General features: G+C 42.3%; 3 protein-coding genes across 4 annotated transcripts; 1 reads left to right on the top strand and 2 right to left on the bottom strand.

The window, feature by feature from the left end:
* Nucleotides 1-49: 49 nt before the first annotated feature.
* birc5a (baculoviral IAP repeat containing 5a) lies at nt 50-4,326 on the bottom strand. Its single transcript, XM_005932836.2, has 4 exons — nt 3,931-4,326; nt 1,201-1,310; nt 543-660; nt 50-364 (listed from the first exon to the last, which is right to left on the bottom strand). The coding sequence occupies exons 1-4, from the start codon at nt 4,036-4,038 to the stop codon at nt 272-274; spliced, it is 429 nt and encodes a 142-aa protein (XP_005932898.1). The 5' UTR covers nt 4,039-4,326; the 3' UTR covers nt 50-271.
* A 111-nt stretch (nt 4,327-4,437) lies between these two features.
* faap100 (FA core complex associated protein 100) lies at nt 4,438-9,938 on the top strand. Of its 2 annotated transcripts, none has more exons than XM_042225170.1 (8): nt 4,438-4,740; nt 5,009-5,127; nt 5,232-6,133; nt 6,322-6,478; nt 6,584-7,526; nt 7,606-7,722; nt 8,724-8,810; nt 9,020-9,938. In XM_042225170.1, exons 1-8 carry the CDS (start codon nt 4,585-4,587, stop codon nt 9,134-9,136), a joined length of 2,598 nt encoding a protein of 865 aa, XP_042081104.1. In that variant the 5' UTR covers nt 4,438-4,584; the 3' UTR covers nt 9,137-9,938. The 2 variants fall into 2 exon arrangements, with proteins under 2 accessions (XP_042081104.1, XP_014192472.1); XM_014336986.2 differs by having other exon boundaries at nt 6,319-6,478; nt 9,020-9,937.
* Nucleotides 9,939-12,714: 2,776 nt separating this feature from the next.
* Nucleotides 12,715-24,579, bottom strand: fscn2b (fascin actin-bundling protein 2b, retinal). Its single transcript, XM_005932835.2, has 8 exons — nt 24,496-24,579; nt 23,529-23,703; nt 23,130-23,228; nt 22,282-23,008; nt 16,849-17,005; nt 16,416-16,537; nt 16,148-16,315; nt 12,715-16,022 (listed from the first exon to the last, which is right to left on the bottom strand). Exons 3-8 carry the CDS (start codon nt 23,220-23,222, stop codon nt 15,817-15,819), a joined length of 1,473 nt encoding a protein of 490 aa, XP_005932897.1. The 5' UTR covers nt 23,223-23,228; nt 23,529-23,703; nt 24,496-24,579; the 3' UTR covers nt 12,715-15,816.
* Between the last annotated feature and the right edge of the window lie 3,024 nt (nt 24,580-27,603).

Genomic DNA, 27,603 nt, shown 5'->3' with positions numbered 1-27,603 from the left:
ATGTTGCTCTAACAGACTACATCTATATTAAAGACACCATAAATAATTATGTTACAGAATCAAATATTTATTGGATATCAGATTACATAAAAACAGAAAGTGTTAAAAGATAAAAACACATACGTGAAAAAAGATGACATGAAGGCACACAAAGGAAACATAAAAATGAGTTTGGTGAGGAACAAGTCAATTCTGACAGCTACAATTATTCTCTCCATCTTTCTCAAACACACAAACGAGCTCATGTCATTCATCTGAATCTGTCGCTGTGTCACTCTTCTCCCATGGCCGTCTTGATGATGTCTGCTCGCCTCAGTTTGGCTGCCTCTTCAAACTTGGTGACGGCCTCATTACAAGATTTGTTCTGTGAGCAAAGGAGATCAACTGCAGATCAGTAATTAAGGCCTTGTTGTCATGGAAATAATTAGCAGACATTATTCTAGTTGGCAAAGTGTTCGCTCGCCAGACATATCCCAAAAAACTATTTAATAAATTGTTATTATACAAGACAACAGATTCGTGACTTCCTATAAAGAACGTACATTGATGAACTTGTGCCTCTCTTTCTGCAATCTGTAGAATTCCTCCACAGTCAGCTCTTCCACTTTTTTCTTCAGGGCAATGAAGTGGCAGGATGGCGAATGAGACTTGTGCTCCTTTCTGGCAAAAACAAGAGATAGATGAGAAAGTAAAGAGCTGTGGGCATGTAGTCACAAAGACTCCTAAATAATGCCACTGAAACACAAGTCTTGTTAATTATGACAATAAGAGTCAAAATGGGGGACCAGGGGTCACAGGCAAACTCTCGCACATTAAAGGAAAGGCTTATAGGAGTCAACAGCTGTTACTGGAGGAGAAAAACAAACAAAAAAATAATAAATCACCAAGCCTCACCAAACACTCGTGTCACCGGATCGCTCACATGTTTTTATTACGAGTGAGCCAAAAAGGGGGAAATAACCCAGGGTGAGCACAGATGGTTCTGAGCTGTCATAAAATGTTAGCAAAAATCACTTGGCAATAACTTTGACACCAATTTGGCAACATGTTTGAAGTTTGCTTAATAATACTGAAGACATGCTGGAGACATTATTAACAACTTGTAAAAACAAGAACGGCTTAAATTTATGGAAGAAATTAACAACTATTGGGCAGTTTATTTTTTATTTCTGAGCCCAGTAATGTGATGTGTGCTCTTACTCTGGGTCATCCTCTGGCTCCCAGCCCTCCAGCTCTTTCAGGCAAAAGAAACACATGGCGATGTCTGGGCTGTTCTCTGAAGGTGTGTGAATGAAGCCGGCTTTAGCCATCTGCAGGAATAAATGAAAATGTCATGTTGCACAAAAGTCTTCATATACAGCTTTTCACACGTACCACTCGGGTTTCTTTAATTAAAATGAGTCATTTAATATATTTATTACCGTACTCACTATATTTAGGTTTTGTATTTTTTTTTCTAGCCCTTTTGAATTATTTTGTTTTTTTGAAGCTATTTGTTTTGTCATAACACTACTACTACAAATAATAATGACAACAACAACTACTGACAGCAGCATTAACTCAAATAACCACTCATTACAAATGTAGTATGCAGAGGCGCATCTCCGAACACACAACACATTGAACCTTGAAGCAGATGGGCTCCAGCAGCAGAAGACCACACTGGGTGCCTCTCCTGTCAGCTAAGAACATGAAACTGAGTTGCAGTTCGCAGAGGGTCATTAAAATCTCTGCTATAAAGTCTCAGTATCTGTTGTGGTATTCAGATCTCAGTGTCAGAATTTGGCATAAACAACATAGAAGCCTTATGCCTCCTGTCAACAGTTCAGGTATGTGGGATATCTTCTTGGCTGATTTCGGGCCCTTTACTACCAACTGAGCGTCATTTAGGCAACACCACAGGCAACTGATTATTGTCACTGTCAATGTCCAGCGCTTTAGAACCACTGATGGCTACATCCAAAAGGCTAACCCACCATGTCACAAGGCTTGAATTGCGTAAAGCTGTTTTTTTGAGCTTGACAGCGAGTTCACTGTACTCAAATGGCCTCCACAGTCACCAGATCTCAATCCAGTGGAGAGATTTTGGGATGTGGTGGATGCATCATGGATGTGAAGTCTACAAATATGCTATCATGTCAATAGGAACCAAAATCTCTGAATGTTTCCCGCACTTGGTTGAATCTGTACCACGAAGAGTTAAAACAGCTTCGAAGGCAAAAGGGGGCCCAACGCGATAGTAGCAACTTGTACCTAATAAATTGACAGTACATGTCCATAGTGATGTGACGTTCTGTATCGAGGCTTCAAAGCGTGTGTCGAGTAATGGAGGGGGCGTTTCCGCGATGCGCGTATCGAGGCTTGCTTCATTTATGGGAGGAGCTGAAAATGATGACGTCCGAAGCCTCGCTGCCCGGCTGTACCAGGTGACTGGTTCGTGAAGTGGTTCGAACTTTGCCGCGAGCTATGACAGCGATATAAACCCCTCAGACTTCATTCAAAATGTAGGTGTTTGATGGAGAGTTGCGGTTAGTGAGAGTTTGGAGACAGTTTGGAGGTTTATGAGAGAAAGTCAAGAGAGAATGGAGCCAGCTAAGAAGAGGAGGATGTCCTCCCCTGTGTGGGAACATTTTGATCTTATTCCTCCCAACAAGGTATGTAAATTTCTACAGAAGATGTATTTTCATAATACTGATGGTGCAATACAATTTATGTTAAGCTGTCTTTACTTTTGTACAAGGTGAAGTGTTTGCTATGTGCCAGGGAGCTGGGATATAACAACAACACCTCATCCATGCTTAGGCACTACAGAGCTTTGCATGAGAATAAGGGTAACGCCGATTGAGGAGCAAGACCAGGTGAGCAATCAAATGTCATGATAATATTACTAATATTAGTAACATTACTAAATGATATAACAATATTATACAACTGTAATAAGTTACGTGTGTGATATTTATATTTGTGCTTTGTCTTTATTGTCTTTTCTCAGGAGAACAATCTCAAATAGATGAAGACCTGGTTAGGATGGTGATTGAGGACTCCCAGCCATTTAGCATTGTGGATGACAAAGGATTTAAAAGATTTGTTAAATCATTAAATCCTAGCTATGTTCTCCCCACTAAAAAGGTCATAAAAGCAGTGAAAATGTAGTTTTTATAGAATAAAATGTGAACAGGCAGGACTGAGGCTCAAAGCCTGTAGCTGTCCATACCTCAACGTTACAAAAGCACAACCGCTGTCCACACCTCACCTCACAGTAAATGATCATTTCCATTTTAAGCATTTCCAAATAATCATTTTCCATACTGCCAGTATAAATATAAACAGTATACTTCCATCACTACAATATACATGTTTTACACACTCCTTTTGTTGTTGACATTTACAGGCTGTGTGCAAAAGGCCATACTCTTCAAATTCATGCCAACTAATATTTTTACGTCCAGTAGGTGTCCTACTAGAGCAAATGAAGCTTCAAGAAGCTTTGCACTGGGGTGAACCAATTGGATGAAGAGCTTCAGTGCTTCATGAAGCTTCATCTGCCCATCACTACATGTCCATTACTATTTAAATTTAAGCAGTTTTAATTGAAAAAAAAAATAATTCGGATGAATCAACAAGGAAAACAATAGATCCTTGCAGTTAATGTGTCGGTTTCAGCGCGTTAAATGTGAGGATTTGTCGTAAATTGAGTACATTTAGGTTTAGGGACTAGGAGCCAAAACAAGTGTGTATTTAGGCATACAGATGGGGAGTCAGAAAATTTGTATTTCATTTAAATCTACAGCTAAACCAGAGTTTAGCTAGATTGTATTTCATCTGAGCCGCTTTTCTTTTTGCTTTCACGCCAGCTACTGTTGTACTGTTAGCATGTCAACAGTAAGGCGTCGCTCACCGTTTCCAACCTCAGTTTAAACGTTAACTCACGTTTTCCGGCGTGCACTTGCAGTCTTCGTCGAATGGCCACCCCTCATAAGTTTTTAACCTATTCTCAAAAAAATACATTTTGATGTTTTCCTCGTTGTATGGATCCATTGTATTCACTGTCGCACGAACCCGTGAGCTAAACTACAGAGCCTTTTCAAATTTCGACGACACTTCAATTCGGCTGTTTTGATTGGTTGCCCACCTTCTTCGTGTGTATATTAGTTAATCGTATGAGCACAAGAGCGCCATCATGTGTTCTTGACCGAGAGAAAAAATAAGGAAATTTATTAGACAAATGCGCTCAAACTACGTTTAAAATTTGATTCAACTTTATTTAAAAAACAAAACAAAACTTGCTCTCATTCATTACTCTCTACCTTCTACGTGAGCACGAGTCAACCTTAAGTTCAAGCATCCGTTATACTTGCGTCCCACTTCCGCTTTGTGGTCATGGGCAATGTAGTTCATTACGTTTATTGGTCGAAAGCACAACGCGCGGAACTTTGTGAGACAGTGTCACATCCTCTGTCAACAACCGGTTCACATAACCTCACATTAGCATCCCTCACTGAGCTGATAGTACCATTAAAGTGAGCTTAACGTGACATATGCTCATTCAGCGGCTTCTTCTTCTTCTCCTCCCGGGTCCAGGTTATGGAGGGACGGTGTGCTGTCGAGACTTGGGCACAGTTTGGGTTTTCGGGAAGATCTTATAAAGTGAAGATCCTCTGTGGTTTCGGAACAGATGTTTTAATCTGCACTGGCACTGAAGAGATCTACGTGTTCAGTAAACGTGAGAGGAAAATCACGGCAAGTATCCGATTTACATGTATCAGACACAGATAAATAGATATAGATCTATGTACTTTATTTATCCCACACTGGGGAAAGTCACTTGTTACAACACCACAAGGGTCAGAAAGCAAAAAAGTTAACTAGAGATATATTAGGGAAAAAAAAGATACTAATAAATCTAGATATCAATCAAATATTAAGCTATACTAAGACATAAGCTACACTGCAGGGCATATCTCTGGATTAACCATACTGTGTGTTGCTTCGTATTGTGCTGTTGCAGACTGTCCTCCTGTTACCTGCTGCTGTTAGTGACCTGGTTGGAAACCAGGACAAGCAGCTAATCTATGTTGCATGCAGGAGTGGAGTTTACCGTGTAAACTTACAGTTTCTGCTACACAGGTATGAACCCTCATAGTTAGATTTCAGTAAACCTTTTTTAATTAATGCTGTTATTTCAACTCTGCTAAATTGCTCTTATGTAATATGACATTTCTCCTCTGCAGGGATCAAAGCTCTCAAGCTGATGCATCTTCCAGTCCAGCTGAGCTGAAAATCTCCCAAGAGTGTCTCGTTGTTGGAGCAGATGAAGTGTCATCTCTGCTCCTCGTTGGCTCTGTGCTCCTGACCCTTTGCCAGAGAGATGCCTCCTGGCTGCTGACTTTGTACAAAACGCCAAAGCAAACGGCGTCTACTAGCCACGAGGAGTTTGGCTCGTTCCATCTGCCGGTGGTCTCAGCTGTGGACTGTGGCGCTGCTGAGTCAAATAGAGGACCAAGAAAGGGCTCTGTGCTAATTTGCATCCATTCAGGTGATGTAGAGGCATCGTCTCCCTCCAATGCTTCTGCAGAGTCAACTGTAGCTCAAGACCACTTCCACCTGGAGCCTCTCCTCTTCAAACTGTTATTTGGAGTTGAAGCCGCCCTTGCCAAATCTCCAGTCATCCTTTGCGGCCTGCCAGACGGGCGCCTGTGTTTCCTTCCTCTGCGTCTCCCGGGATCGCGCCTTCGAGTCCTGCACAGCCTGGAGCAGCCGGTCTGTTTTGTCGGTGCATCTGTTGTCACAGAAACGGGTCACGCACAGTGCTTGGTGGCGGCGGGCGAACAAGGCAGAGTGGTACTGATCAAGACTGACAAGGCAGGCTCAGAGGGGGGAAGCGCTATGGCTGCTTTTACTGAGGGGTGTGTACCAGGGCCTGTATGGTGCGGCTGCATGGATAAAAGCTGTTTTTACTACAGCACTGGTGCAGATCTGCTCCGACTGGATCTGTCGGAGGGATCGTTTGCGAGAGAAAGCAAAGAAAGAGGGGAAGAGACATCTGGGATGACAGCGGCCGCCCTTCAGAGCCCCAGCAGTTTAAATGTGTGCAGAGTCATCGCCCTGGCTGAGCCTGCATGCAGCACTGCGGGTGAGCAGAATAGACATGCTGACTTTGAATGGATTTATTATAAGTTCAGCTTCAATGTGCTCTTCAAGTTAGGAAACAGAAAAATGCACAGGTTCTACATGTTGTGCACTCATGTAATTCTGTCTTGTATTCTAATTTAAACTCTCAAACTATTTTTCCTAACTCTAAAAATGCTTCATGCACAGCAGGTGATGTACAGCTGCTTGGAGTGTCTGCCAGAGGGCAGCTCCAGAGGATCTGCTTACCTGCGGGGAGGGTGGATGAAGGATCGTCTAAGCTTCCTTCCACACAGGTGTCCCGCAGTGTCAGGGACCTCCTGTCTGCCATCGGGGATGTTTGTGAGAGGTATGCCTGTCAAGTATTTGATCGGGTGTGAAAGACGACATTTAAATAAAACACAGCAAAGATCTTTAAATATATATGTGATTTTTTTTTGCTTTCTTCATATAGAGCATCAGTGCTGAAAACAGTCATCAAATCCAAAAACCAGTTTCTGAGGCTTCTGAATCACGCCGTCAGCGTCAGTTTCCTGCTGATGGCAGACACAACTACTGATCTTCCAATTAAGGAGAAACCAATCAGATGTCATTTCGAGACTAGCTGGAGCAGACTGCTTCAGAAAGACTCTTTGAGCCTCGTGTGTTTCCTGCATAATTCAAGTCCATTTGTCCTGGAACGAGGCTGGACGCTGAGCATTACGGTGTCCCCTCTGTCTTATTCTTCCTCCCCAGCAGGAGAAAGCTCCTCCACTAATTTTTCATTCCCGTTTCACGACCTCCGTCCGGGGCAAACATTCGAAGCGTCTCTGCCTATCGCAGCTGCAGGTGATGCATCTTTCCCCATGACTGTGAGCTGCTCGCTCATCTTCTCGCTCTCGAGTCTTCTGGGAGAGGAGGAGGTGGCGGCGAGCTTTGCAGGCTTGCAGAGCAGCTGTATCAGTTTGCCCCTGTCCACACTGACAGTGGACTGGCTGCATGCTCTGCAGCTAAACAGTCCCACAGCTGCTCATAAGATGGCCACAGTTCAGCCCAGCAGCGCCGCAGCAGATAGCATCCAGACCTTTTTAAGCTCGCGCCAGCTCAGGTGCAGCGGTAGAACGAACAAAGGAGGAGAAAGTGCTGCAAAGCCTGAGTCTGAGAAGTATTCAGCAAGCGTATGGGTGTCATCAGAGATAGTGAGGGATACGCTGAAGCCAAAAAAGAGTTCAAATTTGGATGCCAAAGAGTCGATACGAGACCCCGAAGATCTCTGCCTGTCTTTGCTTGAGCGACTGTTGTCTGAAGATACTGAAGGAGTGAAGATGGGTTGCCAAGGAGACAAGATTGCTTTGAGCACCTCAGTGGCCCACGCTCGTGGTCCAAACGGAGCGGCAATGAAACTGACAGTGAAAGAGGTGAATCGTTATCTAATATGATATAATCATATATTGGTATGTTTTATATCCTCATCGTCAATGCTCCTTTATTCTCCAGATAAACGTGGGGGAGGAGGAGAGCACAGACAAGGAGGCTACAATTGAGGTTCAGATCGAGAGCTCATCTTTAGCAGCGGTGTGTGGCCTGCACCATGCTGTGCTGCGCCGGATTCAGGTCCAAAACACACTTATATAACATAAGCTAATTTCTGGCTAAACTTAGGTAGTTGCAGATTTTGAATATTTTGCATTCTTCTTTTTTAATGTAAAACTGTACAGATGTATAACAGGGATGTCAAACTCACTTCACATCAAGGGCCACACTATTTGATCTTAAGTGGGCCAGCCCAATCAAACTCCCATTTCTGTCATTGTAAAGTAGTTTAACTGCACATTTAATCCCAGAGATATGCTAATATAAGAAAAAGAAGTACAACTTCAATATTATCCCAGTTTTTCTGCATGATAGAGAAACGCTGCTGTAGCAAAGGAAAGAAATCTTTCAGTGTGACTATAAGGGGATAAAATGTAAGACATTAACAGAAAAGCTTCTGGTTGCTGATTGGCCCAACTGTTCTCCAATTATAAAGCAGATAGTTTTTGTTAATTTACAGAAAATGTCCTATTTTATTTCATTTCTTTTACCACGGACACAAGAATTCAATATTTATCTCCTCTTTCAGCTTTGCCAAACATGTCTAGATGGGCCGGATTGGAGTCTTATGTTTGACACCACTGATGCAGAACATACTGCTAGACTTTTGTGATACGTGCAAATTTGCCATTCCACCTTCCAGCCACTTGAATTGGCATAAATAGAAGGAGCGTAAAAATAGCGGCTCCCTAGTGCAGTGGTTCACATGTTAGCCTAACAAGCGAAAGATCCCCCGCTTCGATTCCAGGAGGAGACACAAATCCTTTGGGAAGGGGAGGGGAGGGCTGCATCAGGGAGGACGTCCAGCCTCACAAACACACTAAGCTACTCGCAAATGCAGGAGAGCTGCGAGTCAGTGCTATGACATGGAAACTGGGACGATTCTTTTAACGTGTGCTGCAAACAGTGTGGTCGGTTTAAAAGAAGCGTTATCGTGTCTTTGGGCTTGAGAACAACGCTTCATGTCCCTGTTTTACTTGAAATTCTTTAGGTTTGAATTTTTCCTCTGCTCCTCGACACAGACTCTGCTGCAGAGCGCCACAGAGAAAGCCGCCTCTACAAAGAATGTCCAGATTTTAGGATTAAGACGGGCGCTGCAGCGGGCCGAGGTAAGTGGGCCCGCGCTTGACGATTAATCCCATTAATGTCAAAGCCCTCCGTATCATTAAATACACGTAATTATCCAGCTATTTTCTCTTAGTTCAATTAATTGATTAGCAAGACTTTAGAGCTTTTGAGGGCTTGGGATGTCTGTAAGTGTGTTAAGATTAAAGCTCGTCTGTGTTTTTTGTTTCATGTGTCCTCTGTGCGTTAACAGATCCAGCAAAGTCAGATCTCAGGAGCCTTTGGTGAGGTCGTGTCCACAGTGCAGAGAGATCGACTGCTTCTCAGTGTTTACCAAGAACTCAGACGAAATCCTCTGCTCATAGTGTAACACCTACACAGCTGCCCTCGCTTGTTTGGTGTTGTTGCGTAATCTGACTTTGCTGCCAGCCCTTTCACAGTGCAAAGCACATGTAATACTTTAGACTGTAAGATGGTTTCTATATGACATTTTACAGTATATTTTGATTTTGAAGAGGTTATAATTTGGTGATGTCTAATAATAAAGTTTCTCCTGTTTTTTCACATGACAATAAATTCAGTGAAGTATTTCTGTAACTTTGCTCCTGTTTGTGTTTACACTCATGTAACTGTTTTAGTTTCCAAGTATTAATATTTTACTACACAACCTCCAAACAGGACTCGGTGCAAAATGTACATTTAAAACAACACAATACTGTGCATGTTACTTTAACCCTAAGTATAGTTTCCCAGATGGCTGCTCCTCCCTGAGCCTGGCTGTGTCAGAGATTTCTTCCTGTTAAAAGGGAGTTTTTGCTTCCCACTGTTGCCAAGCGCTTGCTCATAATGGGTTTAAAATTGTATAAAGATCACATAATTTGACAAGCTCCAGAACTGTCTTACAGGTGCATTTTTACAGTCTCCTGATATTTCAGGTGTGTGTGTGACACAGTCACTACATTGGACACTTTATTAGGCACACCTTGCTAGTTGATTGGGTTAATTAACCCCTCTTTTAACTTCCATGCTTTCATGTTGCTTAAGCCAAACTCTGACTCTACCAGATGTCACAGCAGAAATTCACATTCATCAGACCAGGTAACATCTTTCCAGCCTGATATTGCCCTATTTTGTTGAGTCCATGTGATTTGCAGCGTCAGTTTCCTGTAACTAGCTGACAGGAGTGGCACCGGTGCCGTCTTCTGCTGTTCGTCTTCTTCAAGGTCTGCCGTGCATTCAGAGATGCTCTTCTGCGTAGCTTGGTTGTAACGAGTGGTTATTTGAGTTAATTTTGTTGTTGGTAAAGCAGTTTGGTCTGACATCAACAAGGCATTTTCACCTAGAGAACTGCCGCACACTGGATATTTTCTATTCTTCAGACCTTTCCCTGTAAACACTAATGATGGTTGTGCACCAGTAGATCAACAATTTTTAAGATAGTCAGAGGAGTCTGTCTGACACCAACAACCACGGCACATTCAAAGTCACTTAAATCACCTTTCCTCCCCCTTCTGATACTCGGTTTGAACTTTCTCAGGTCATCTTGACCATGTCTACATACCTAAATTCACTGGGTTTCTGTTATGTGATTGGCTGTTAGATATTCTGTTTAGTGTAGGATCTGATGCGTTGTGCTTGAACATGGAATAAACATGGAACAGACAACTGATAGATTTCAGTATCGTTATGTTTTCAGCCAATCATTTAATCCACTGCAGAAAAAACACATTCCTGATATGTTTATGTGTGGAAAGTTGTCTGAGGAAAGTGTTGCCTATGCCTTTCTTAGCATTTTGCGATGGATTGTACATTTAGGACATAAAATGGGTAATCACAGCCATTTTAACTGACACTATAATAATTGCAGGGACTGAATGTTCTTGTGATGGATAAGCTCCCTAAACCTGGTCAGGGAGATGCAAGTCATTGAATGTTATTAGCGATCTACATTAACTATCCCTTTAATTGCCCGAGACATGGAGCAATTTCTGTTTTAAAGCTCCGATGAGCTTTTAATATACAGACTCACACAGTCAGTACAGTGATTTCAAACAGTTTACATCACTGCAATAAAACAGACTTCTAATGGATACAAACCACATAATAGTAATTGAGTTTAAATGCAATTATTTTTAATAACTTCATAGTTACTCATTTGTAGACCTTGCTGTGAGTGCTATGATATGAAGAACTCAGTCTAAGAAGTGAATCTTAGTGGTTAATTTTTCTTAATGTAGACCAGACAGAGAGAAAATTAAAAGGACTGCACAGGGTTGCATTTTTTTTATTATGTTGAAAACTTGTTTTGTTCATTTTTTCTTAGTCTGTATCATTTCTGATCTGTCCAGGGTGTACCCACACTTCAGGCTTCAGCCTCCTGTGGCTCTGAACTGGATGAGTGGAAGAGAATGGATGGATCAGTCATTTCTATATTTTCCTTTTCTCTAGGACTAGCACAAGAAAAAGGCACACAAATGTACATTTGGAAACTACAATACTTAGCACTTAGCAGATATTTAAATTACAGAGGTTTTTCTGTGTGAGTGGATCAGGCACCATGTCCTGTTGTTTTCCCCTCACCTGCTGCAGGTAACACAGTACTTCACAGTACAGGTGAAGCCTTAGTGTCACTGACTTCTTTTTAGGTTCAATCATAATGAAAAGGTGACTCCTAACCAGACTAGTCCTAATCATTATACTTATAATCATTAGTATAATGATTATTCTGTTACAGTTTGAAGTCTTGAAACTAACATGCAGAAATAGCTTCTGCATGAAGTTGAATAAATGCCTCCAGATTGTTTGAAGTATAAAGTAGATTACAGGATTGTATTTGTCATGTTGTGGTGCATCGCATTCTAAACATATGTAACTCACTGAATCCTTTTTACTTAACAGCCATTGTCCCTTAAAGGTCTGGCTCAGACTCACAACTTAAGCAACACTCTGCGGGTTATTGTCTCATAAGTACAGCAAGCCGACTGATTAAAGTGTGAGCCTGCTGAGGTTCTAGGTTCAGAACTGGATTAGTGACTTAAATATCCTGGAAATAATGGGCTTGATCACTTAGAGTCATGATAGAAAGAAAATCTACCCTATTTCAATTACAACATTTAATGTATGAGGATATAATATAAATAATTTAGTCGTAAGGAGGTCTCACAATTAGATAAATACAAACATAAATGATCAACAACACATGGCATATTACTCTGCGTCCATATTTATTCAACAAAAACTCAAAAGCCAAAAAGAACCAGTGTGTGAAAAACTAAGTGCAACCTTACTGCTTCCAAAGGAATTAAAAGGGTAAGTAGCAGCCAGGTGCTGATAATTAAATGCACTTGATGATTAACTGATAATTAGCAAATGTGAGCAGCTCTATAAAAGCAGATATTTTGGTGATTTGCAGGTCTGTGTTAACACAATGCCAATAATTAAAGACATCAGCAGTGATCTTACAGAAGCAGTAGTTGCTGCCCATCAATCTGGGAAGGATTACAAGATTGAAGTTCATCATCCTAAAGTGAGGAAGATTATTCAATATCATTCAGGACAATCTTCCAAGGGGAGGATGTCCCAGCAAATTCACCCCAAGGTCAGACCATTCCATTCAGTGTTCAGAGAAATGGAAGAAACCAAGACCAAGTTGCATTTGAACAAACCACAAGACAATAGAAACAATATCCTTTGGGCAGATAAAACCAAACTAATGCACAATGCATGATACCACGTGGAGAATACAAAACACAGCATATCAGCACAAACACCTCTTAACAACTGTTAAGCACGGCGGTGGAGGGGTAATGATTTGGGCTTGTTTTGCAGCCACAGTAGCTGCGCACCCTGCAGTCACTGAGTCGACCATGACCTCCTCTGAATGCCAAAATATTCTAGAGTCAAATGTGAGGTCCTGTCTGACAGCTAAAGCTTGGCTGCTCATGCAACAGGACACTCATCCCAAGCATGGCAGCAAATCTACAAGAGAAAGGCTGAAAGAAAACAAGGTGTTACAGTGGCCCAGTTAAAAGGCCAGACCTGAACCTGAGCAAAGTGCCGAGGGCCATAACAGAGCTGTGCATGAATAAATATCTGCAAACCTTAATCAATGAAGCAATGCTGTAAAGAAGAGAGAACAAAAATTCCTTCTTAACAGTGTGAGAGACTGATAAAGTCACACAGAAAACGATGCATTCAAGTTATTGCTGTTAAAGGAAATTCTACGTGGGCTGCTCTTTCACACTCTGCATCCGCATGTTGGCTCAGTTCTGTTAAATAAATAATGACACAGTTAAATATGTCATGTGTTGTTGTTCAGCTCAGGTTTAAGCCCTGGCGTGGACTGGATATTTTCTCATTATGGCCCCACATATAAACCTAGGAATTGAAACAGCCTTTGCTTTCTTTTCACCATGACTTTAGATCTAATATACCAAGATTTTAAAAACAGATTTTACTACAGGGTTCAGTCTCAACATCGGATTCCAGTGCTAGTTTGGGTCCACTCTCTTTTATGAATGAGCACACTGACACATAAACAGAACATGAGAATTTATTTGCTTAATTTAGAGCACAACATAGAAACAGTGACAGCGGTCAGTAGCTTGGGCAGTCTTGCCAGGGCATTTTCATTCTTGTCAAAATAACAATCACTGTTATTAAGAAGGGACTGAAAAAGAGCGAGAAGGACATTTAGGAGGAGAAAGCCAGTAAGCACCTGACAAATGTGCCATAATTTCAGCAACCATTGTTGCTGCTGAAACTGATGGTATTTTCTGCTGCCATCATGGTGTGATGTGCGAAAGCTGATAGCGTCAACACGCCTAAAGCAGCAGCAGGTGAGTTCTGTTCCTTGCTGCTAAACTCTTTCACTATGACAGCCAAGGTGCATCCAAAAACAGCACCGGCTTTGAGAATAGCAGGTGATGATGAAGAACAAAATTGCTAAATTTGATCCAACAAAATGTAAATGATTTTAACAGCAAACGCAAGAGCTGATTATAAGACATTCAACAGTTTAACCCCTTGAAATCTTGAAATCGCCACAAAGATGAATCTCTCAAGAAAACATTGCAGTTTTTCAGCTTAATAAAGAAAAACAAAAGTCGACTTTCTGACTTTTATACATTCTGTCTCTCAGGCCACAATATCAAACGTCAGTGGTAAACTTGATTATAGACTGACCAGCCACTTTATTAGGTATACCTTGCTAGTACTGGGTTATGGTACCCTTGGATTGTTTTTATAGCTTTGTGGCAAAGATTCAGCAAGGTGCTGGTCCATAGTTACATGATAGCATTACACACTTGCTGCAGATATGCAGGTTGCACATCCATGATGTGAATCTGCCATTCCACCACATCCTAAAGGTGTTATATTGAATTGAGATCTGGGGACCATACAGTGAAGTCATTCAATATTCAAGAAACTAGTGACGTGGTGCAGAGGCAGCCACCACCACCAGCAGTCTGAACCACTGATACAGGAGAATTCAAGACTCATCAAACCAGGCCACATTTTTCAGGTCTTCAGTTGTTCAATTTTGGTGAGCCCGTCTGCGTTATAGCTTCAGTTTCTGGCACCCAGTGTGGTCTTCTGCTGCCGTAGTACATCTGCTTCACCATGTGAGGTGTTCAGAGATGCCCTTCTGCATACCTTGTTTGTAAAGAGTTGGTTATTTCTGTTTCCCATGAGTTTCTCCTCTGATCTATGACATCAATGAGGCATTTTCATCCAGAGAACTGGTGCACACTGGATATTTTCTGGATAGTAGTGTCAAAATATCCCAGCATATCAGCAGCTTCTGAAGTACCACCTTGTCTGGCACTGACAACCATATAACGTTCAAAGTAGCTTCAATTACCTTTCTTTATTATTCTGATGCTGAGTTTGAACTTTAGCAGGTTGTCTAGTGTGCCCAAAAGCACTGAGTTTCTGCCATGTGATTGGCTGATTAGGTCATTTTCTGCCAACTGTTGGTCTTTCACCTCATCAGGCCCCAATTAACCGACTTCTTCAAAACACACACATGCTAAGTGCAGTTTTTGACTTCTTGATTTCAGCTATTTAGCACTTGATCAGATGTACCTAATGATGTGGCTGGCGAGTGTATATTGAGTGAGTTCATAATTCCCTGCTAACACAGAAGAAGTTGCATGTAGATAATAAGCTTCCAGCTGCATTGTTTCCATGTAGTCAGAATGAAATGATGTCCATCATAAATCCACGAGGAAACACTTTGAAATTGGTCATAGTGTTATTAACTCCTATGGCACGCTCACATGATGTAGTACTGCTAATTTTGTGACATTAATGGGAAGGAAGCATATTTTCAGCTTTTTATGATATCCTTGGTTCCTTTATTTTGATAAAACAATCTTTACCTAAACAAAATAATGCAAGATATGCATTTTTAAAAATCTCTGTGTTCACAAAAGAAAAAGAAAACACACTCCAAGTACGAGTCTCGGGTACAGTCTTTCTCTGTTTCTACAGGCAGCTATTTGAAACCTTGTCACTCTCGTCTCCTAATAACCTCAGTCAGTAGTACCATGCATGACTTCACCCACCTAGAGGGTGACATCACTTCTAATGGTGACTGCGTCTGCCTCAAATGGCACCCTGTGTCACTTGACCTAATGAGTGAACGGTACCATTACATGCCCACACTACAACTTTACTGGCTTGCTCATATAATACTTGTTTTTAGTGGTTAAAAGGCAAAAAAGATATAGATGGAATGATGAATATACATAAAAGGATGTCATGTTACGTTATGTCATACTAATAACTAAATCTGTGAAAACATGAAGTGTTCATTAACACTAATTGTTAAAATCCTCACTCAAAACACTGTTCACTTCATTGAGATTCTCTTGGCCTAATGTATACATATGCAGTCCTCTCTTTGTTCACCTAGCTATGTGAGCCTCTCTCAATAATGCTCTTTGCAAAAGGAAAAAGAATAACAGTGATTTAGATTCACATTAAGCACTTAATGCCAACAATGAGATGAGCTAGGACTCAGGTTTGGACTAATATTGGTTTGTATTAATACTCCCAGAGGGCTGAGCTGCTCAGGCAGAGTCCATCTCCCTTAAGAGTGCCTCCCTGGTCTCCACGCAGGTATTTGCCATTCTTGCCACGGATGGCGAGACGACCGTGCTCAAGGAGCTCCAGAGTGAAATCCTCAGGGGCCTCGCCATCTGAACACACCAGCCCGGCACTGTTCACGTACCAGAACCGGCCATCAGCACCTGCGGGGGTTTAAAGTAAATACACCAAAGTCAGACAGAGTAGACAAATTGCAGTAAACAAGCAAATTAGAGGAAAACTAAGCAACCTGGCTTTTTCCAGAAGTATGTTTGATGTATGTGCTGACCTTTAATATGGTAGGCTCCATTGCTGAATTGCACAGTGAAAATGTCATAGACAGATCTGCTGGCATCCAGTGTGTTCGAGTTTCTGTGGTGGCAGATGAATCCATTCTCTCCTCTAAGGATAAGCATGGGTCGGTTGATGAGTTTCAGAGTGAACTGCTCATCATCCCCTGGCAAAAGTCAACATAGTAATGATCAGAAAAAAGAGCGGTAAGAGCCACCTCTTAATTACCAAAGAAAGGGGTTATAATATAAAGGAGTGTCCCCTACCGATGGAGTCACTGACAGCGACTAACTGGCCGTTTTTCTTGGTACAGATGTATTTGCCATTGCTGGCTTTTAGTGCCACCTTGTGGCCAAGCCACTCCACTGAGAACATGGTGTTTGCTGACCTGTGGTGGAAAAGATTTCACACTTTTTTGAAGTTCGGTGTTTTGGATAATGTGTAAAATAAAACAAAAATTGCCAAAATTTGCTGGGATCATTCCCTCATAACAGTTATTTATCATTCTATGTGATTCACCTGTTTGCTATCTCATGCACTCATGCGACCATCCCTCTTATGTTAACCCTTGCATCTTAATTATCAGTTACTTCTGTTGCAATGAGTCAAATTTATGTAACGTAAAATGTCCAACTGACTCATTTTCAATGATAAATTCATTAATTTTTCTCTATACAACATATAAAAGTCTTCTCTTACAATTCAGTTGCAGTACACTGGACGCCTCCATGAGCCACCAGAGCCCAGCAGTTCCCTTGGCTGGTGCGGAACGTACACTTCTTGGTTTCCTTGTCAATCTCCATCTGAAACGTCTCCATGTCTGTCTCATCTTCCTGATTGGCTGCAAGGCTCACTCCTGGGAGAGATGAAATAAACACATGCTGTCACTGTTACTTTGCTTTAAGCTGGAAAATGTGAGGTGTTTTTAGTGTTGTAGAAACACTGTGATTAAAAATGAAGTCGCACTGATTTGTTTAGCTTGGCCTACAAAAGATCTTGTAATTATATCTGATCCTGTTATTTTTAAAAAATCTTTTAAACTGCACTCTTTATCCCACGTGTCGTCCTCGAATATCTTCCTGAGGGTAAATACATTTTCAGTGATTGCAGCTCTGGATGCAGTTATGAAAAGAGCATACAGGAAATGGAGAAACAAAATAATTATGCCAAGGCAGGAAGATGCTTCTTAAAGTGAAAGTGTTATCAGCTGTTTTAGAGACACAACACTCTCACCGTGAGGCTTTGTGTTGATTACACCAAGACCACTTAACACCTGAACAAAAATCTCACTTGTGACTGAAAAACACTTTATTAAAATCTCTATTATTATTTTAGTATTTCTATTATTTACACGTGAAACAGAAACAGCTGTGACAAACTCTTACTTGGGTACTTTGTCTTCTAGGTTCAAAGGCAAACAGGCTTTACAATTAATCCTCTGTTATTTACTGAATGTAACCCATTAGTTTTAAGTAGATAATTTGCTTCTTGTCTATACATATTTTAGTTATTTTGTTGATTGCCACATTTTAACACTGTCCTGAACGCAGAGAGGAAAACAATAGTTTGCCACAAACTGCAAGACAGCTTGCAGAGGGCTAAGCCTAAATTAGATGCATTCCCGAGTATTCCCAATACATTTTCCTAATCCTTTAACAACACTAATCTGCATGCCTCTTATCTCTTCCTGTTCTAGTCCCTGGTCATCATTCTCCACCTTCATCCCTTCCCCAATCTTTTCCTGTGTACCCCCTGACCCCCCTCAAGCCCCACCTCCCACCCTCACCCCACCTTTGGCCCTGTCAGTCTGCCCTCCTCACAGCAGGGCTCTGATATAATCAGCTTTCGAGTGCTACCCGTCCAATCCCTCAATCCCCTCAATAAAAGAATAAAGGAAAAACAGGAAGAGACCAGAGGATTTTATGGTCCACACTTAGCAGGATGTGCAGATAATTACCAAAACCTCTCAAAACTCAAACTGAAGGAAGCACGGATGATAAAGCAGAGGGATAACATGGTAAAAATGCAAAAGAACCAATGGCACCGTTTAGTTAAAAATAAACTACACTAGAGGGTTACAATAACTTGCTAGGGTCCATAATGAGTATCTATGCTTAGACCTCTGAGGGTATAAGGTCCAGCTTTTTTAACTGTTCCCAGAATTTGATCTAATGTGTGCTTTCAGTTCCTGTGGTCCTTTTCTTTGGAACAAGCTTCCCCCTGACCTGAGGTCAAATAGAACTGTATCTACATGCAAAAGAGGAAAACAAGAGGAAATAAGTCAGACTACACTAGAAGTGTCTTTGATACTAACCACTGTGGGTTAGTATGTAACATGCATGCACAAATTAATGTTTAACACTGAATTTTCCACCTAGGACCATGTTGTACATTGTCACTGAATGAGTTACTAATTTGCTGAGCTGTTAACCTTGTGAAGCAATGGCTTGAATCTGAGACAAGGAGCATAGCAATGACTGATTCTCTTCCAACTCTTAAGAAGACACATAAGATAGTACAAGAGTTCTACTTTACCCCGTTAACTCATTTCGTGGTAGTATCAGCCACCTCAAAAATGATCCCTTTAACTGCTAGCTGCCTGCTCAACTAATTTGAGTCACAGAACTGTAACTCTGTTTATTGTATTGGTGTTTTTGGGGCCTGCTCTAAGATTACTTGTACAAATAGGCTGTGCAATTTTTTTTGCCCCATTAGGTGAGCAAAATTCAATTATTTTATTTGTATGTAAGCACCAACTAGCAGCTGGCCGTGTTTGCACATTCAAACTGTGCTCTTTACTTATGTAGCTAGCTAACCAAGCTAGCTAGCATTAGCTGATAACTTGGTGCTTCACCCTCTCCTCAAATAAGCTAATAAGCTAACAAGCGTCTGTGTCCAAAAAAACAAAAGGGCAGTGACCAAAATCTTAGGGCTGAGGTTTCAGCTGAGACTCCAGCCGTGGGTGAGGTCGGTAAGTTATAAAAAGAAACATGTAGCAGTAGCAGTGAGTAGTTTGTAAGTGTTTGCTGCCAAGATGCTGTCAACTATGTAAACTATGGGTGACTGTGGTAAACTGCTAGCAACCAAAGCAATAACAAGGAGGTTTTTGTGCAGCAATGAATACGTCTTTGTGACCTTGTAACTGCTCATTATGATCAAGACATCAAGTGGTTAAAGGTTAATAATGGATGCATGTACATCTGTAAATAACTTTGGCATACTCCAAGACAGATAGACATTCAGCATGTGTGAGAGGCCCGATGACAAATTTTTTGTTGCTTCACTCTACAGCTAATTTCAAATCTCACTGTTGGAAGGAGAAAAGGGGGCTGACACGTGACAAAGATGTCATGGTTACTGAGCCACTGGGATGCTTTAATCACATCTTATTCACACCCGATAAACGTGGCATCATGAAGTCTTACAACTGGTGAAATTATCATTGATCTTAAGTGCATTTGAAGCATAATTTTTAGCCCTTCCACTCTTCAGCTATGCCTGGGGGCCTATCACTCCCATTCTCTCTCATCCCAACTCAATGTCATGCTTTGTCTACCTATTCCATGTGCCCATTTCACACTAATTCAACCCAGAAATGATCTTCACACAGGGCTCAGCTGGGACCTCACAGCTGCTATTTGATAGATGAGAGAAAGGGAGGCAGAGGAAGGAGAGAAGGATGAAGGAAGAGAAAGAAAAGAAGAACAGATAGGGAGGGAGATTAGATATACTGAAATCCAAGCCAGCAATCTGAGGATAAGAAGTGAGATGTTGTCATCAAACAATAAGCACAGCACACACATATCAGTACACTCTCAGGTGTATCTGGAGGACAAACAGGTAGATTCAGTAGTGCATTATTTTGGATCAGACCCCAGAACCAGCTCCACTTCCTGATGTTGTCTTACAGAGCCTGCAAGTGGAGCAGGCCTAACTAATCCATCAACGATAGATGGCTCTGGCGTCAATTATTAATGGTAAGCTGATGCTACTATCCCCATGTCCCTTATTTCTCTCTCTAAATTCTTCATCCTTTACAACTGCATTTCACTCCAATTATTTTTTCGGCTTATCTGTTACTGAGCTCTGCACGCCTGATCATGTATACGGTATGTGTGCTTTTATGTGTCTGTGGACCTGAAAAGTTTGTGAAAATTTGGACTGTCATCTCCTTTTCACATTCAGGGCAGAGCGGGCCCCTTGTGCCCAAGGAAACGTGATGAGAGGTTTGATAACAGATCTGTATGACACATTAAAACATGCACACTTGTAAACTATATACAAGGAAAAGCACAAACACACACTTGCTTCAGTGTTTGATGCTGGTTAAGAATTTATCTGATTCACTCACCTTCCACTGAAACCCTACAAAAAAAGCAATATGACCTGTCACAATGGCATAGCTTGCTAAATAGAGCATATTTACTCTGTCTTTGATTTTTCTTTCCAGTAGCATATAGAGGTTGACTCAGGCTGAGGTTAACAGGTTAGATTAACTGGTTAGAGCGGGATTCGGTGGGGGACAAGTTTTGGCCGCAGGTATGAGGAAGCTTGGGTTTCTGAAAGCAGACTCCCCTCCCACCCTTGCCTTCCAGGAACAGGGGCCAACTTCATCAATAATTCAACACACCTCATCTCACCACTCGCCGCAGTAGGATGGTATGGTAGTGAGTGGGCGAGTGTCTCAAAGAAAGATAAAGCTTTTGTTTGTGCGGGACAAGCGTAGGAAGGGGAAGGAGAGAACAGATACAAAGTATGCTGCAAAAAGTATCCTTGCATGCATGCATGTGATGTGCTACATATATGTGTTTAGGGTTTAACCATTTTCTTCCTTTCCCTTTAACCAATCAGTTTTCAATGCTTTGGTTCCTGCTTGCAGCCCCCACTGCTAACCAGGAACAATGAGTGGTGGGGAGATTCAATTACAGCACCCAGGCCTGAAGTAACTCAACCCTGCAGACAAGAATCTGCAGCCTGTGGATGGCTGTCATGACCAAGTATGCTGACAAGGACTGGGGGGTGTATGCTAATCTGCCCCAAATCCAGTTTCAAATCAGACCAGCAAGCCCTTTGGACCATCAGCAATTGAAACTCTGTGCAAGTCCCTCCTAATGCAAGTGCATTTGTAGTCACATGTAATGTAACCCTCACAATTATAGTTTTTGTAGTTTTTCTGCTGCGCTAAACAAAGCCTAATGTCGACGTCAATGAGGAGCAGGTGTAATCCATCAGTACAGTAGTGTGGTGTCGTGCCTGCGCGCTGATCAAATAACTCCCCTCCAACAGCCCGATCACAAGACTGAAGAGTAAATACATAATACAGTATCAACAGAGCATTACTCTGCAGTATATTGGTTACAGGCAGCTGTTTCAGTAAGCTCAAGGGGTAAAAGCGTGTTAACAACATTGCCCAACAAAGCCAGAAGGTACATTTGAGAAGGATTGAGAAGGGATTTTCGAAAAGAGCTCTATTTGTAATAGATTATTTAGTGAAAGAAAATGAAAACAAAGGGCCCTTTTTCTGAACAATTTCACAATGAGGTATCTGATATTTTAGGAGTATGGAACCATCTTTTTTATTCTTAATACATAAAAAGTGATTGCAAGTTGTTCTTGAGAAGTCTGCTTCTGTTATTCTCCTTGAAATGTATGCACATTAAGTCTGTTATTTAAATAAAATAACTTATTAGTTTAGGCTCGATACTGATGTAGACCAGCGGCCATGAACACAAATGACGTGTTTGTCTCAGGTCTCAACGATGGGGCTGATAGTCTCCCATATCAGGCCCAGCAATCTTGTTTTCTTTGAGACATGCAGCCACGTACTGTGTTGTTGATGCAACTTGATGTGCAGACTACATTACCCATAATTACCATGCATCCCTTATCGGCTGTCAATTTCTCCTTCATTATGTATGCACATAGGTCTGTGTCTGTCAGCAAAAGCTTGTGTGACCACTCTCGATGGCACCTAAGGTCAGCCTTTGTCCATTTAATCAGACATGTGGGATTCTTTAGGGTACCAGCAAGCTGCCAGGGGAGCAATTTGTGTGTGTGTGTATTGCAAGGATTTAGGATAAAATCTAATTCGCTAGAATATCCTGTCCCTCTGATATTTCTGTGTTTTCCTACCTTGTCTTATGGAGACATATCGCCCATTGGCTGCTGTCAGAACTACTTGAGGGTGACTCTCCTCCAGGTCAAATAGTTCATCTTTGCCTGGTTTCGAACATCGTCCGGACCTCAGGGTCCCTGTAGGACCCATGGGAGACAAATACTTCCCCTCACAGTCTTTGAAGGCCAGCTTCCCACACTTCAGCTCCAACGTGTACGCTGTGGCCCTCCCGCTCTCCATTAGGAGCTTTCCATCATTGCCGAGGAACCGGCTGTCACAGGTCTTTAGGCAATACTTTCCTTCCTGGTAGACAAGGGTCAGGAGCGCTGCCACACCCCAGGGAATGTTCAGATGCACAGCAATTTCCCCATCCTCCATAGAGAGGTGGGCATAACGCTTACGGGCCACAGACAGCAGGTTAGCCTGGGGATGCAGAGCCAGGTGCACTGCCCACAGCTCTGCATCTGTGATCACCTGGGCAAAGCAGGACAGGTAGTCCCGAGAGCCGCCGAAGAAGCGGAGGTACTGCTCAGACTGCAGCGCCCAGCGGCCATCTGACTGAGCCACGATGAGGAAGCGACAGTCTGAATTGTGGCCATCTGCCTCACAGGTGACTTTGCCGTCCTTGTTGGAGGCCAGGTAGCGTCCCAGGTGACTGCGTAAATAGACCACCTGGCTGTCCTGGGAGTCCTGCTCTAAAGTCCATATCTGCTTTTTCTTCAGACTGGGAGCTGACGCATTCACCTAAGAAGCACGAAAAGGTATCACTTGAAAATCTTGCATATACTGATCCAACAGCAAAGCATCACCAGCAGAAATGCAAATCGACACCTTATAGTTTGTCACTCTTATTGTATTTTTATACCTTAAAGCCAAAGGACTCAGCAGTAAGGTAGCGACCCTCGTGATTGATCAGACCAAACTGCAGCTTCAAAGGACGGTTCCCATTTGTGGGCATTTTCACCTGTGGAATTGGAAGAGCAAGAAGAGAGAAGAGTGGAAAGGGAGAAACAAGTTAGCGATGAAGGGGGAAGAAACTTAATTTGAGGTAAAACTGAACACAGAAATAATGGAGGACTAGTGGGTTTTAAAAGTGGAATGGTAGGTGGTGATGTCACGAGGATGATGAAATATAAAAGTTGCAAAGGCAGGAAATCAATTCATTAAGGTACAGTATATAAAGCACTTCCAAGACCACAAATTCCTTCCTCCGCCCATGGCGTCATTACACATTTTTCCAGCCACAGCCTCCTAATTTACTTACTGTGGTTTTGTGGCTTTCCCTCTGCAGTTCCTACGGCTCTAATTCCAGCTCCCAGATTTAAGAGGCTTCTTTCACCGAGCGTCCTCTTGTAATTCTTTTTCTTTTTGCTCTTGCCGGCTCTCACATTCGGTTGATCGGGTCTCCCGGCTCGCCTCCACTGCCGCTACTATTCTCCCTAATCAGGTTAGAGGCAGCAAAGACTTGAGTCAACCTTGATCTCTCTTCAGTCCGGTGTCAACCCCTCTTTCTCTGTAGACTAATTTTGCTGTGGACTGCTTATCTCTGCTTCTGCAGCCTACCCTCGCCCTCTCTCTCTTGTGCTGAACAGTGCTCTCTTGTCCGGCTTAACTCTTGTTCTTGCATGACTTGTTATTCACCCTGAAGGCTCAATCACTTGTTCCCCCCTCTTACTAAACTTCTCTGGGGTTTTGCATTTGCTCCTCCTTTGGCTCCTTTGCCAACTATCTTTAGATCAGTCACATCAAGTACTCTGACCTTCTTCTTCTTCACCTTCCTCGAAGTCTGGGGTTCCTTTTCTTTCTTTTCGTCAAAAAAAAAAAATCAGGCACAGGTTTGATCAGCGAAGGATAACATCCTCCACAGTCATACTAATTTTATGGTAGAGGATTGAAGAAGTCCTTCACTCTTTCCCTAAACTTAAGCAGTCCATCGCAACTGAACTCAGCAACAAAAGGTGCTCGACTCTGTAATCTTAAGCCTCTCTCTGTCGCTTTTTCCTCCCATCCTCTCCTTCTCTCTCACCGCCTTTCTCTAACCTGCCATGTGTGTAATCCTGCCTTTCTCTGCCTCTGCACCTTATTCCGAGCTCAGCACTTCACCTTTTTCTGTGACGCATAAAGAGGAGCAAGTAGAAACAATGCAAACAAAATATACACACACACAGCCCCGTGTAACCAGAGCACTCCCTGTGCCTTTGGAGTAGTTGCCTGAGTGCAGCTCTCCTTACCTGGCCGTGCTCGGCTTTAGTTACACTCCTTCTCTGATTGCAAGCTCTCTGGGTCAGTCCTTGTGGGAACTATGTCTGAGAGGCAGGGGGAGTCGGACTTTACAACTGAATTTAGGAAAGGAGATGGCGGGCATTAGAAAGGCAACAATAACAAGCTAATCAACATATGGGGTTTTGAATGAATGTGTTTGTGTGTGTGTGGCATAAGCACCTGCAATTGTGTGTGTGTGTGCAATCAAGCTTGCCAATCAGCCTATTGTAAGTCTTCTTTGCGGAGTAAACAGACGTGTCTGTTCCCGAATCCATCTAATCCTCAACCCAATCATCCCAACCTGGCTAATCTACTGACACAACCCCTCCCCAGTCCCTTAACCCCCCCTCCACACACACACACACACACACGCACACTACCCATTCTGCTTGTCAGTGCCTTTAAACGCACACATAGGTGCAATGACCCACAGCAACATACATGTCATCACTGCACACACAAACACATACACACAAAGGTCAGAGGAGGGTCTCAGGGTTCATAGTAAACACCACCCACCTAAAGATTTACTCTTCCTGACCCAGACTTGAACTACACTAAATGTAATGAACAATGCGCACTGCACACAAAATCACACGCTTGCAAACACACATGCTCTGAAGGACGCGGGTGGTGCAATTTTTCCCTTAAGCCTTTCTGGTGGTGACACAATGCAAAGCAGAAGCAAACATCTTAGAAAGAAATTAAAATAAGACTAATTTTTAGAATAATAAACAACTAAGCAAAAAACGAATTTACTCTTTACTTTCACATCCACATTGTACCACACAGAGCTCTGTTGCTTAACCTATGGAGGACATCCCTTTTTTCGCACACAGTCTGATATAAACCCGCCAAAATCATTTTCAGTATTTGAGAGTTTTTTTGATTCAACAACTGAGACATTAAGGTGAAAAAGCAATAGCAGAGAAAATAAGTTTGCAGTTCATTCTACAAATTCTATCTGGGCGCAAGCAATTGAAAATTTGATGGCGTCTTCTTAAACACACTCAATGATGTGGATAAAAATCACTTCTTAGAAATGTTCACCCTGCTCTTCATTGGATCTCTTGCTGCTAAAAAGCCTGCTGCAGCGTGTATGCACGTGCGTACATGTAATATTTTAATAAGAACAGAAAAATAACAGATATAACACACTTCCATCGTTAAAAATCATCATCAGTCGACCTTTTGCCCTTCTTCATTTGTCTTCAGTTCTGCCTAAAACGGGCAAACTGTACAAACACAGAGGCTGAGGGGGGAAGCGATGGGAGGGGGAGACAGACGTGCTGCTCACCAATCAAAAAAGCCATAAACTGTTATTGTTATCAGTGCTATTATTTTCATTACTATCACTATTATCACTAGTACTGTACTTCCTCCTCAGATGTATCCTATCCCACGCATCATTAGCTCACTCTCTGTGGCCCCTGGGGGCTGCGTCATCGTCTGCTGATGTGCCGCCGCTCCTGCTGCTGCTGTCGGCACGGTGATGCCTGTCCATAGCCCAACCAGATGTTTTTTTTTTCACCTCTTACTCTGGGACAGCGGCTGTGCCAGGTTCACCGTGGCAACCGTGGGATGGTGCTTTAGAAGCCATTACAGCGATCCTCTGATGACACTCAAATAGCTATCATTACACCTCCTCCAAGGAAACACAGTAAGGGAGGGAGGGCGGGAAAAGAGAGAGATGAAGCAGGGAAGGATGGAGGAGAGGAGCAAGGAGGGGAGGGAGTGGGAGAATCAGATGAAGAATAGGGGGGAGGAAGGGAGGAAACGAAAGGAAAGGAAAGGAAAGGAAAGGAAAGGAAAGGAAAGGAAAGGAAAGGAAAGGAAAGGAAAGGAAAGGAAAGGAAAGGAAGGCAGCGGGAGGTGGGTTAAGGATATCGGAAAATTACACAGGCAGGCATGGATGGGAAGAGTTAAAGACATACAAGGTGAATGGAAAAGTGGAGGAGCAGGAAAGAAGTGCTGGAGAGAGAGAATGGGGAATTCAAAATGACCGTTTCTGAGTTAACAGCCTCCAGCCTTTTTCTACCCTATTAAGTTCTATTCTGCCATTACTTGGGACTGCAGGGTGCTGCTGCATACCCCACAGTGTCCCCCCTGCTCTTACCCCATCCTAACAGGCACACAGCCACAAATACACAGTCACCCTTTGGTCGGTTTCCTCCAGCAGTCATCTCCACTTTTTAAAAAAAATATCTATTTATCTGTTTATTTTTGTTTATCTCCAAGTCTTCCCCATTCTCCCCACTCTCGTGCTCAGTTCATTTCCAGAGGTTGTGAAGTGAATGAAAGAGAGATCAACTGGATCAGTCTTTAAGTCCACTGGTTGTCCTTGTTGTTTGTGCAAAGGCACGCCAAAACAAGCTGTAAAGCTGCTGTTGCTGCTGTGCAACAACAGCATCAGCGACAACATACAGTTCTTTACTGGTACTGTAAATCACCTGGCAGGAGGACCCAGTTTTCTATCAAATATTGGTGGGGTAGGGGGGTCTTTTACAGAGTTACCCACTTAAGAATAACTAAACGTACCTGCATTGCTTAGATTTAGATTTAACTCCTCCTCTGGCAGCTGAAAAAAATGAACTATTAAATCAGAATCTGTTTTTTGCAGCTGCCTGTTTTTCATGACAGGAACGCGGGAACAATAGGTGTAAATAACTCTTGAGAGTTCACTTCAACTTCAGAGACTGTAAAGTGAAAAAGGGCAGTTCTTTCAGTGCAAATGAACCAAATGTGCTTATTGTAGTTAATATGAAAGCTCAAGCGTCTTTATAGTAAAAATTTGCGCTCTCCATCCCATCTTGCGTCGTATCAGACTACCTGTGTCCACCTTTTTCTTCCCTGCTTCGCTTTTCTTTACACGCACTTCTGGGATGAGCAGTTCAGAAGGTCACGCAGTGGCTGAGTAGAAAGGTGGAAACCTTTGAAAACAATGTCAATATATGTCACATGTTGCAAATGAGTTTGCAATTTTTGTTACTTTTCCCTCGTGTTAAAAAAAAAAGAATGATCATCCAATAATTCATTCAATAATTCATTCAATTAGCAGCTGTGATAAGGCCTTTTTG

This window comes from Haplochromis burtoni, unplaced genomic scaffold (assembly GCF_018398535.1).
Source record: "Haplochromis burtoni strain Fernald_Lab_line unplaced genomic scaffold, NCSU_Asbu1 Contig_162, whole genome shotgun sequence".
NCBI classification, from domain to species: Eukaryota; Metazoa; Chordata; class Actinopteri; order Cichliformes; family Cichlidae; genus Haplochromis; species Haplochromis burtoni.
This window is presented reverse-complemented; position numbering and strand designations above follow the sequence as displayed.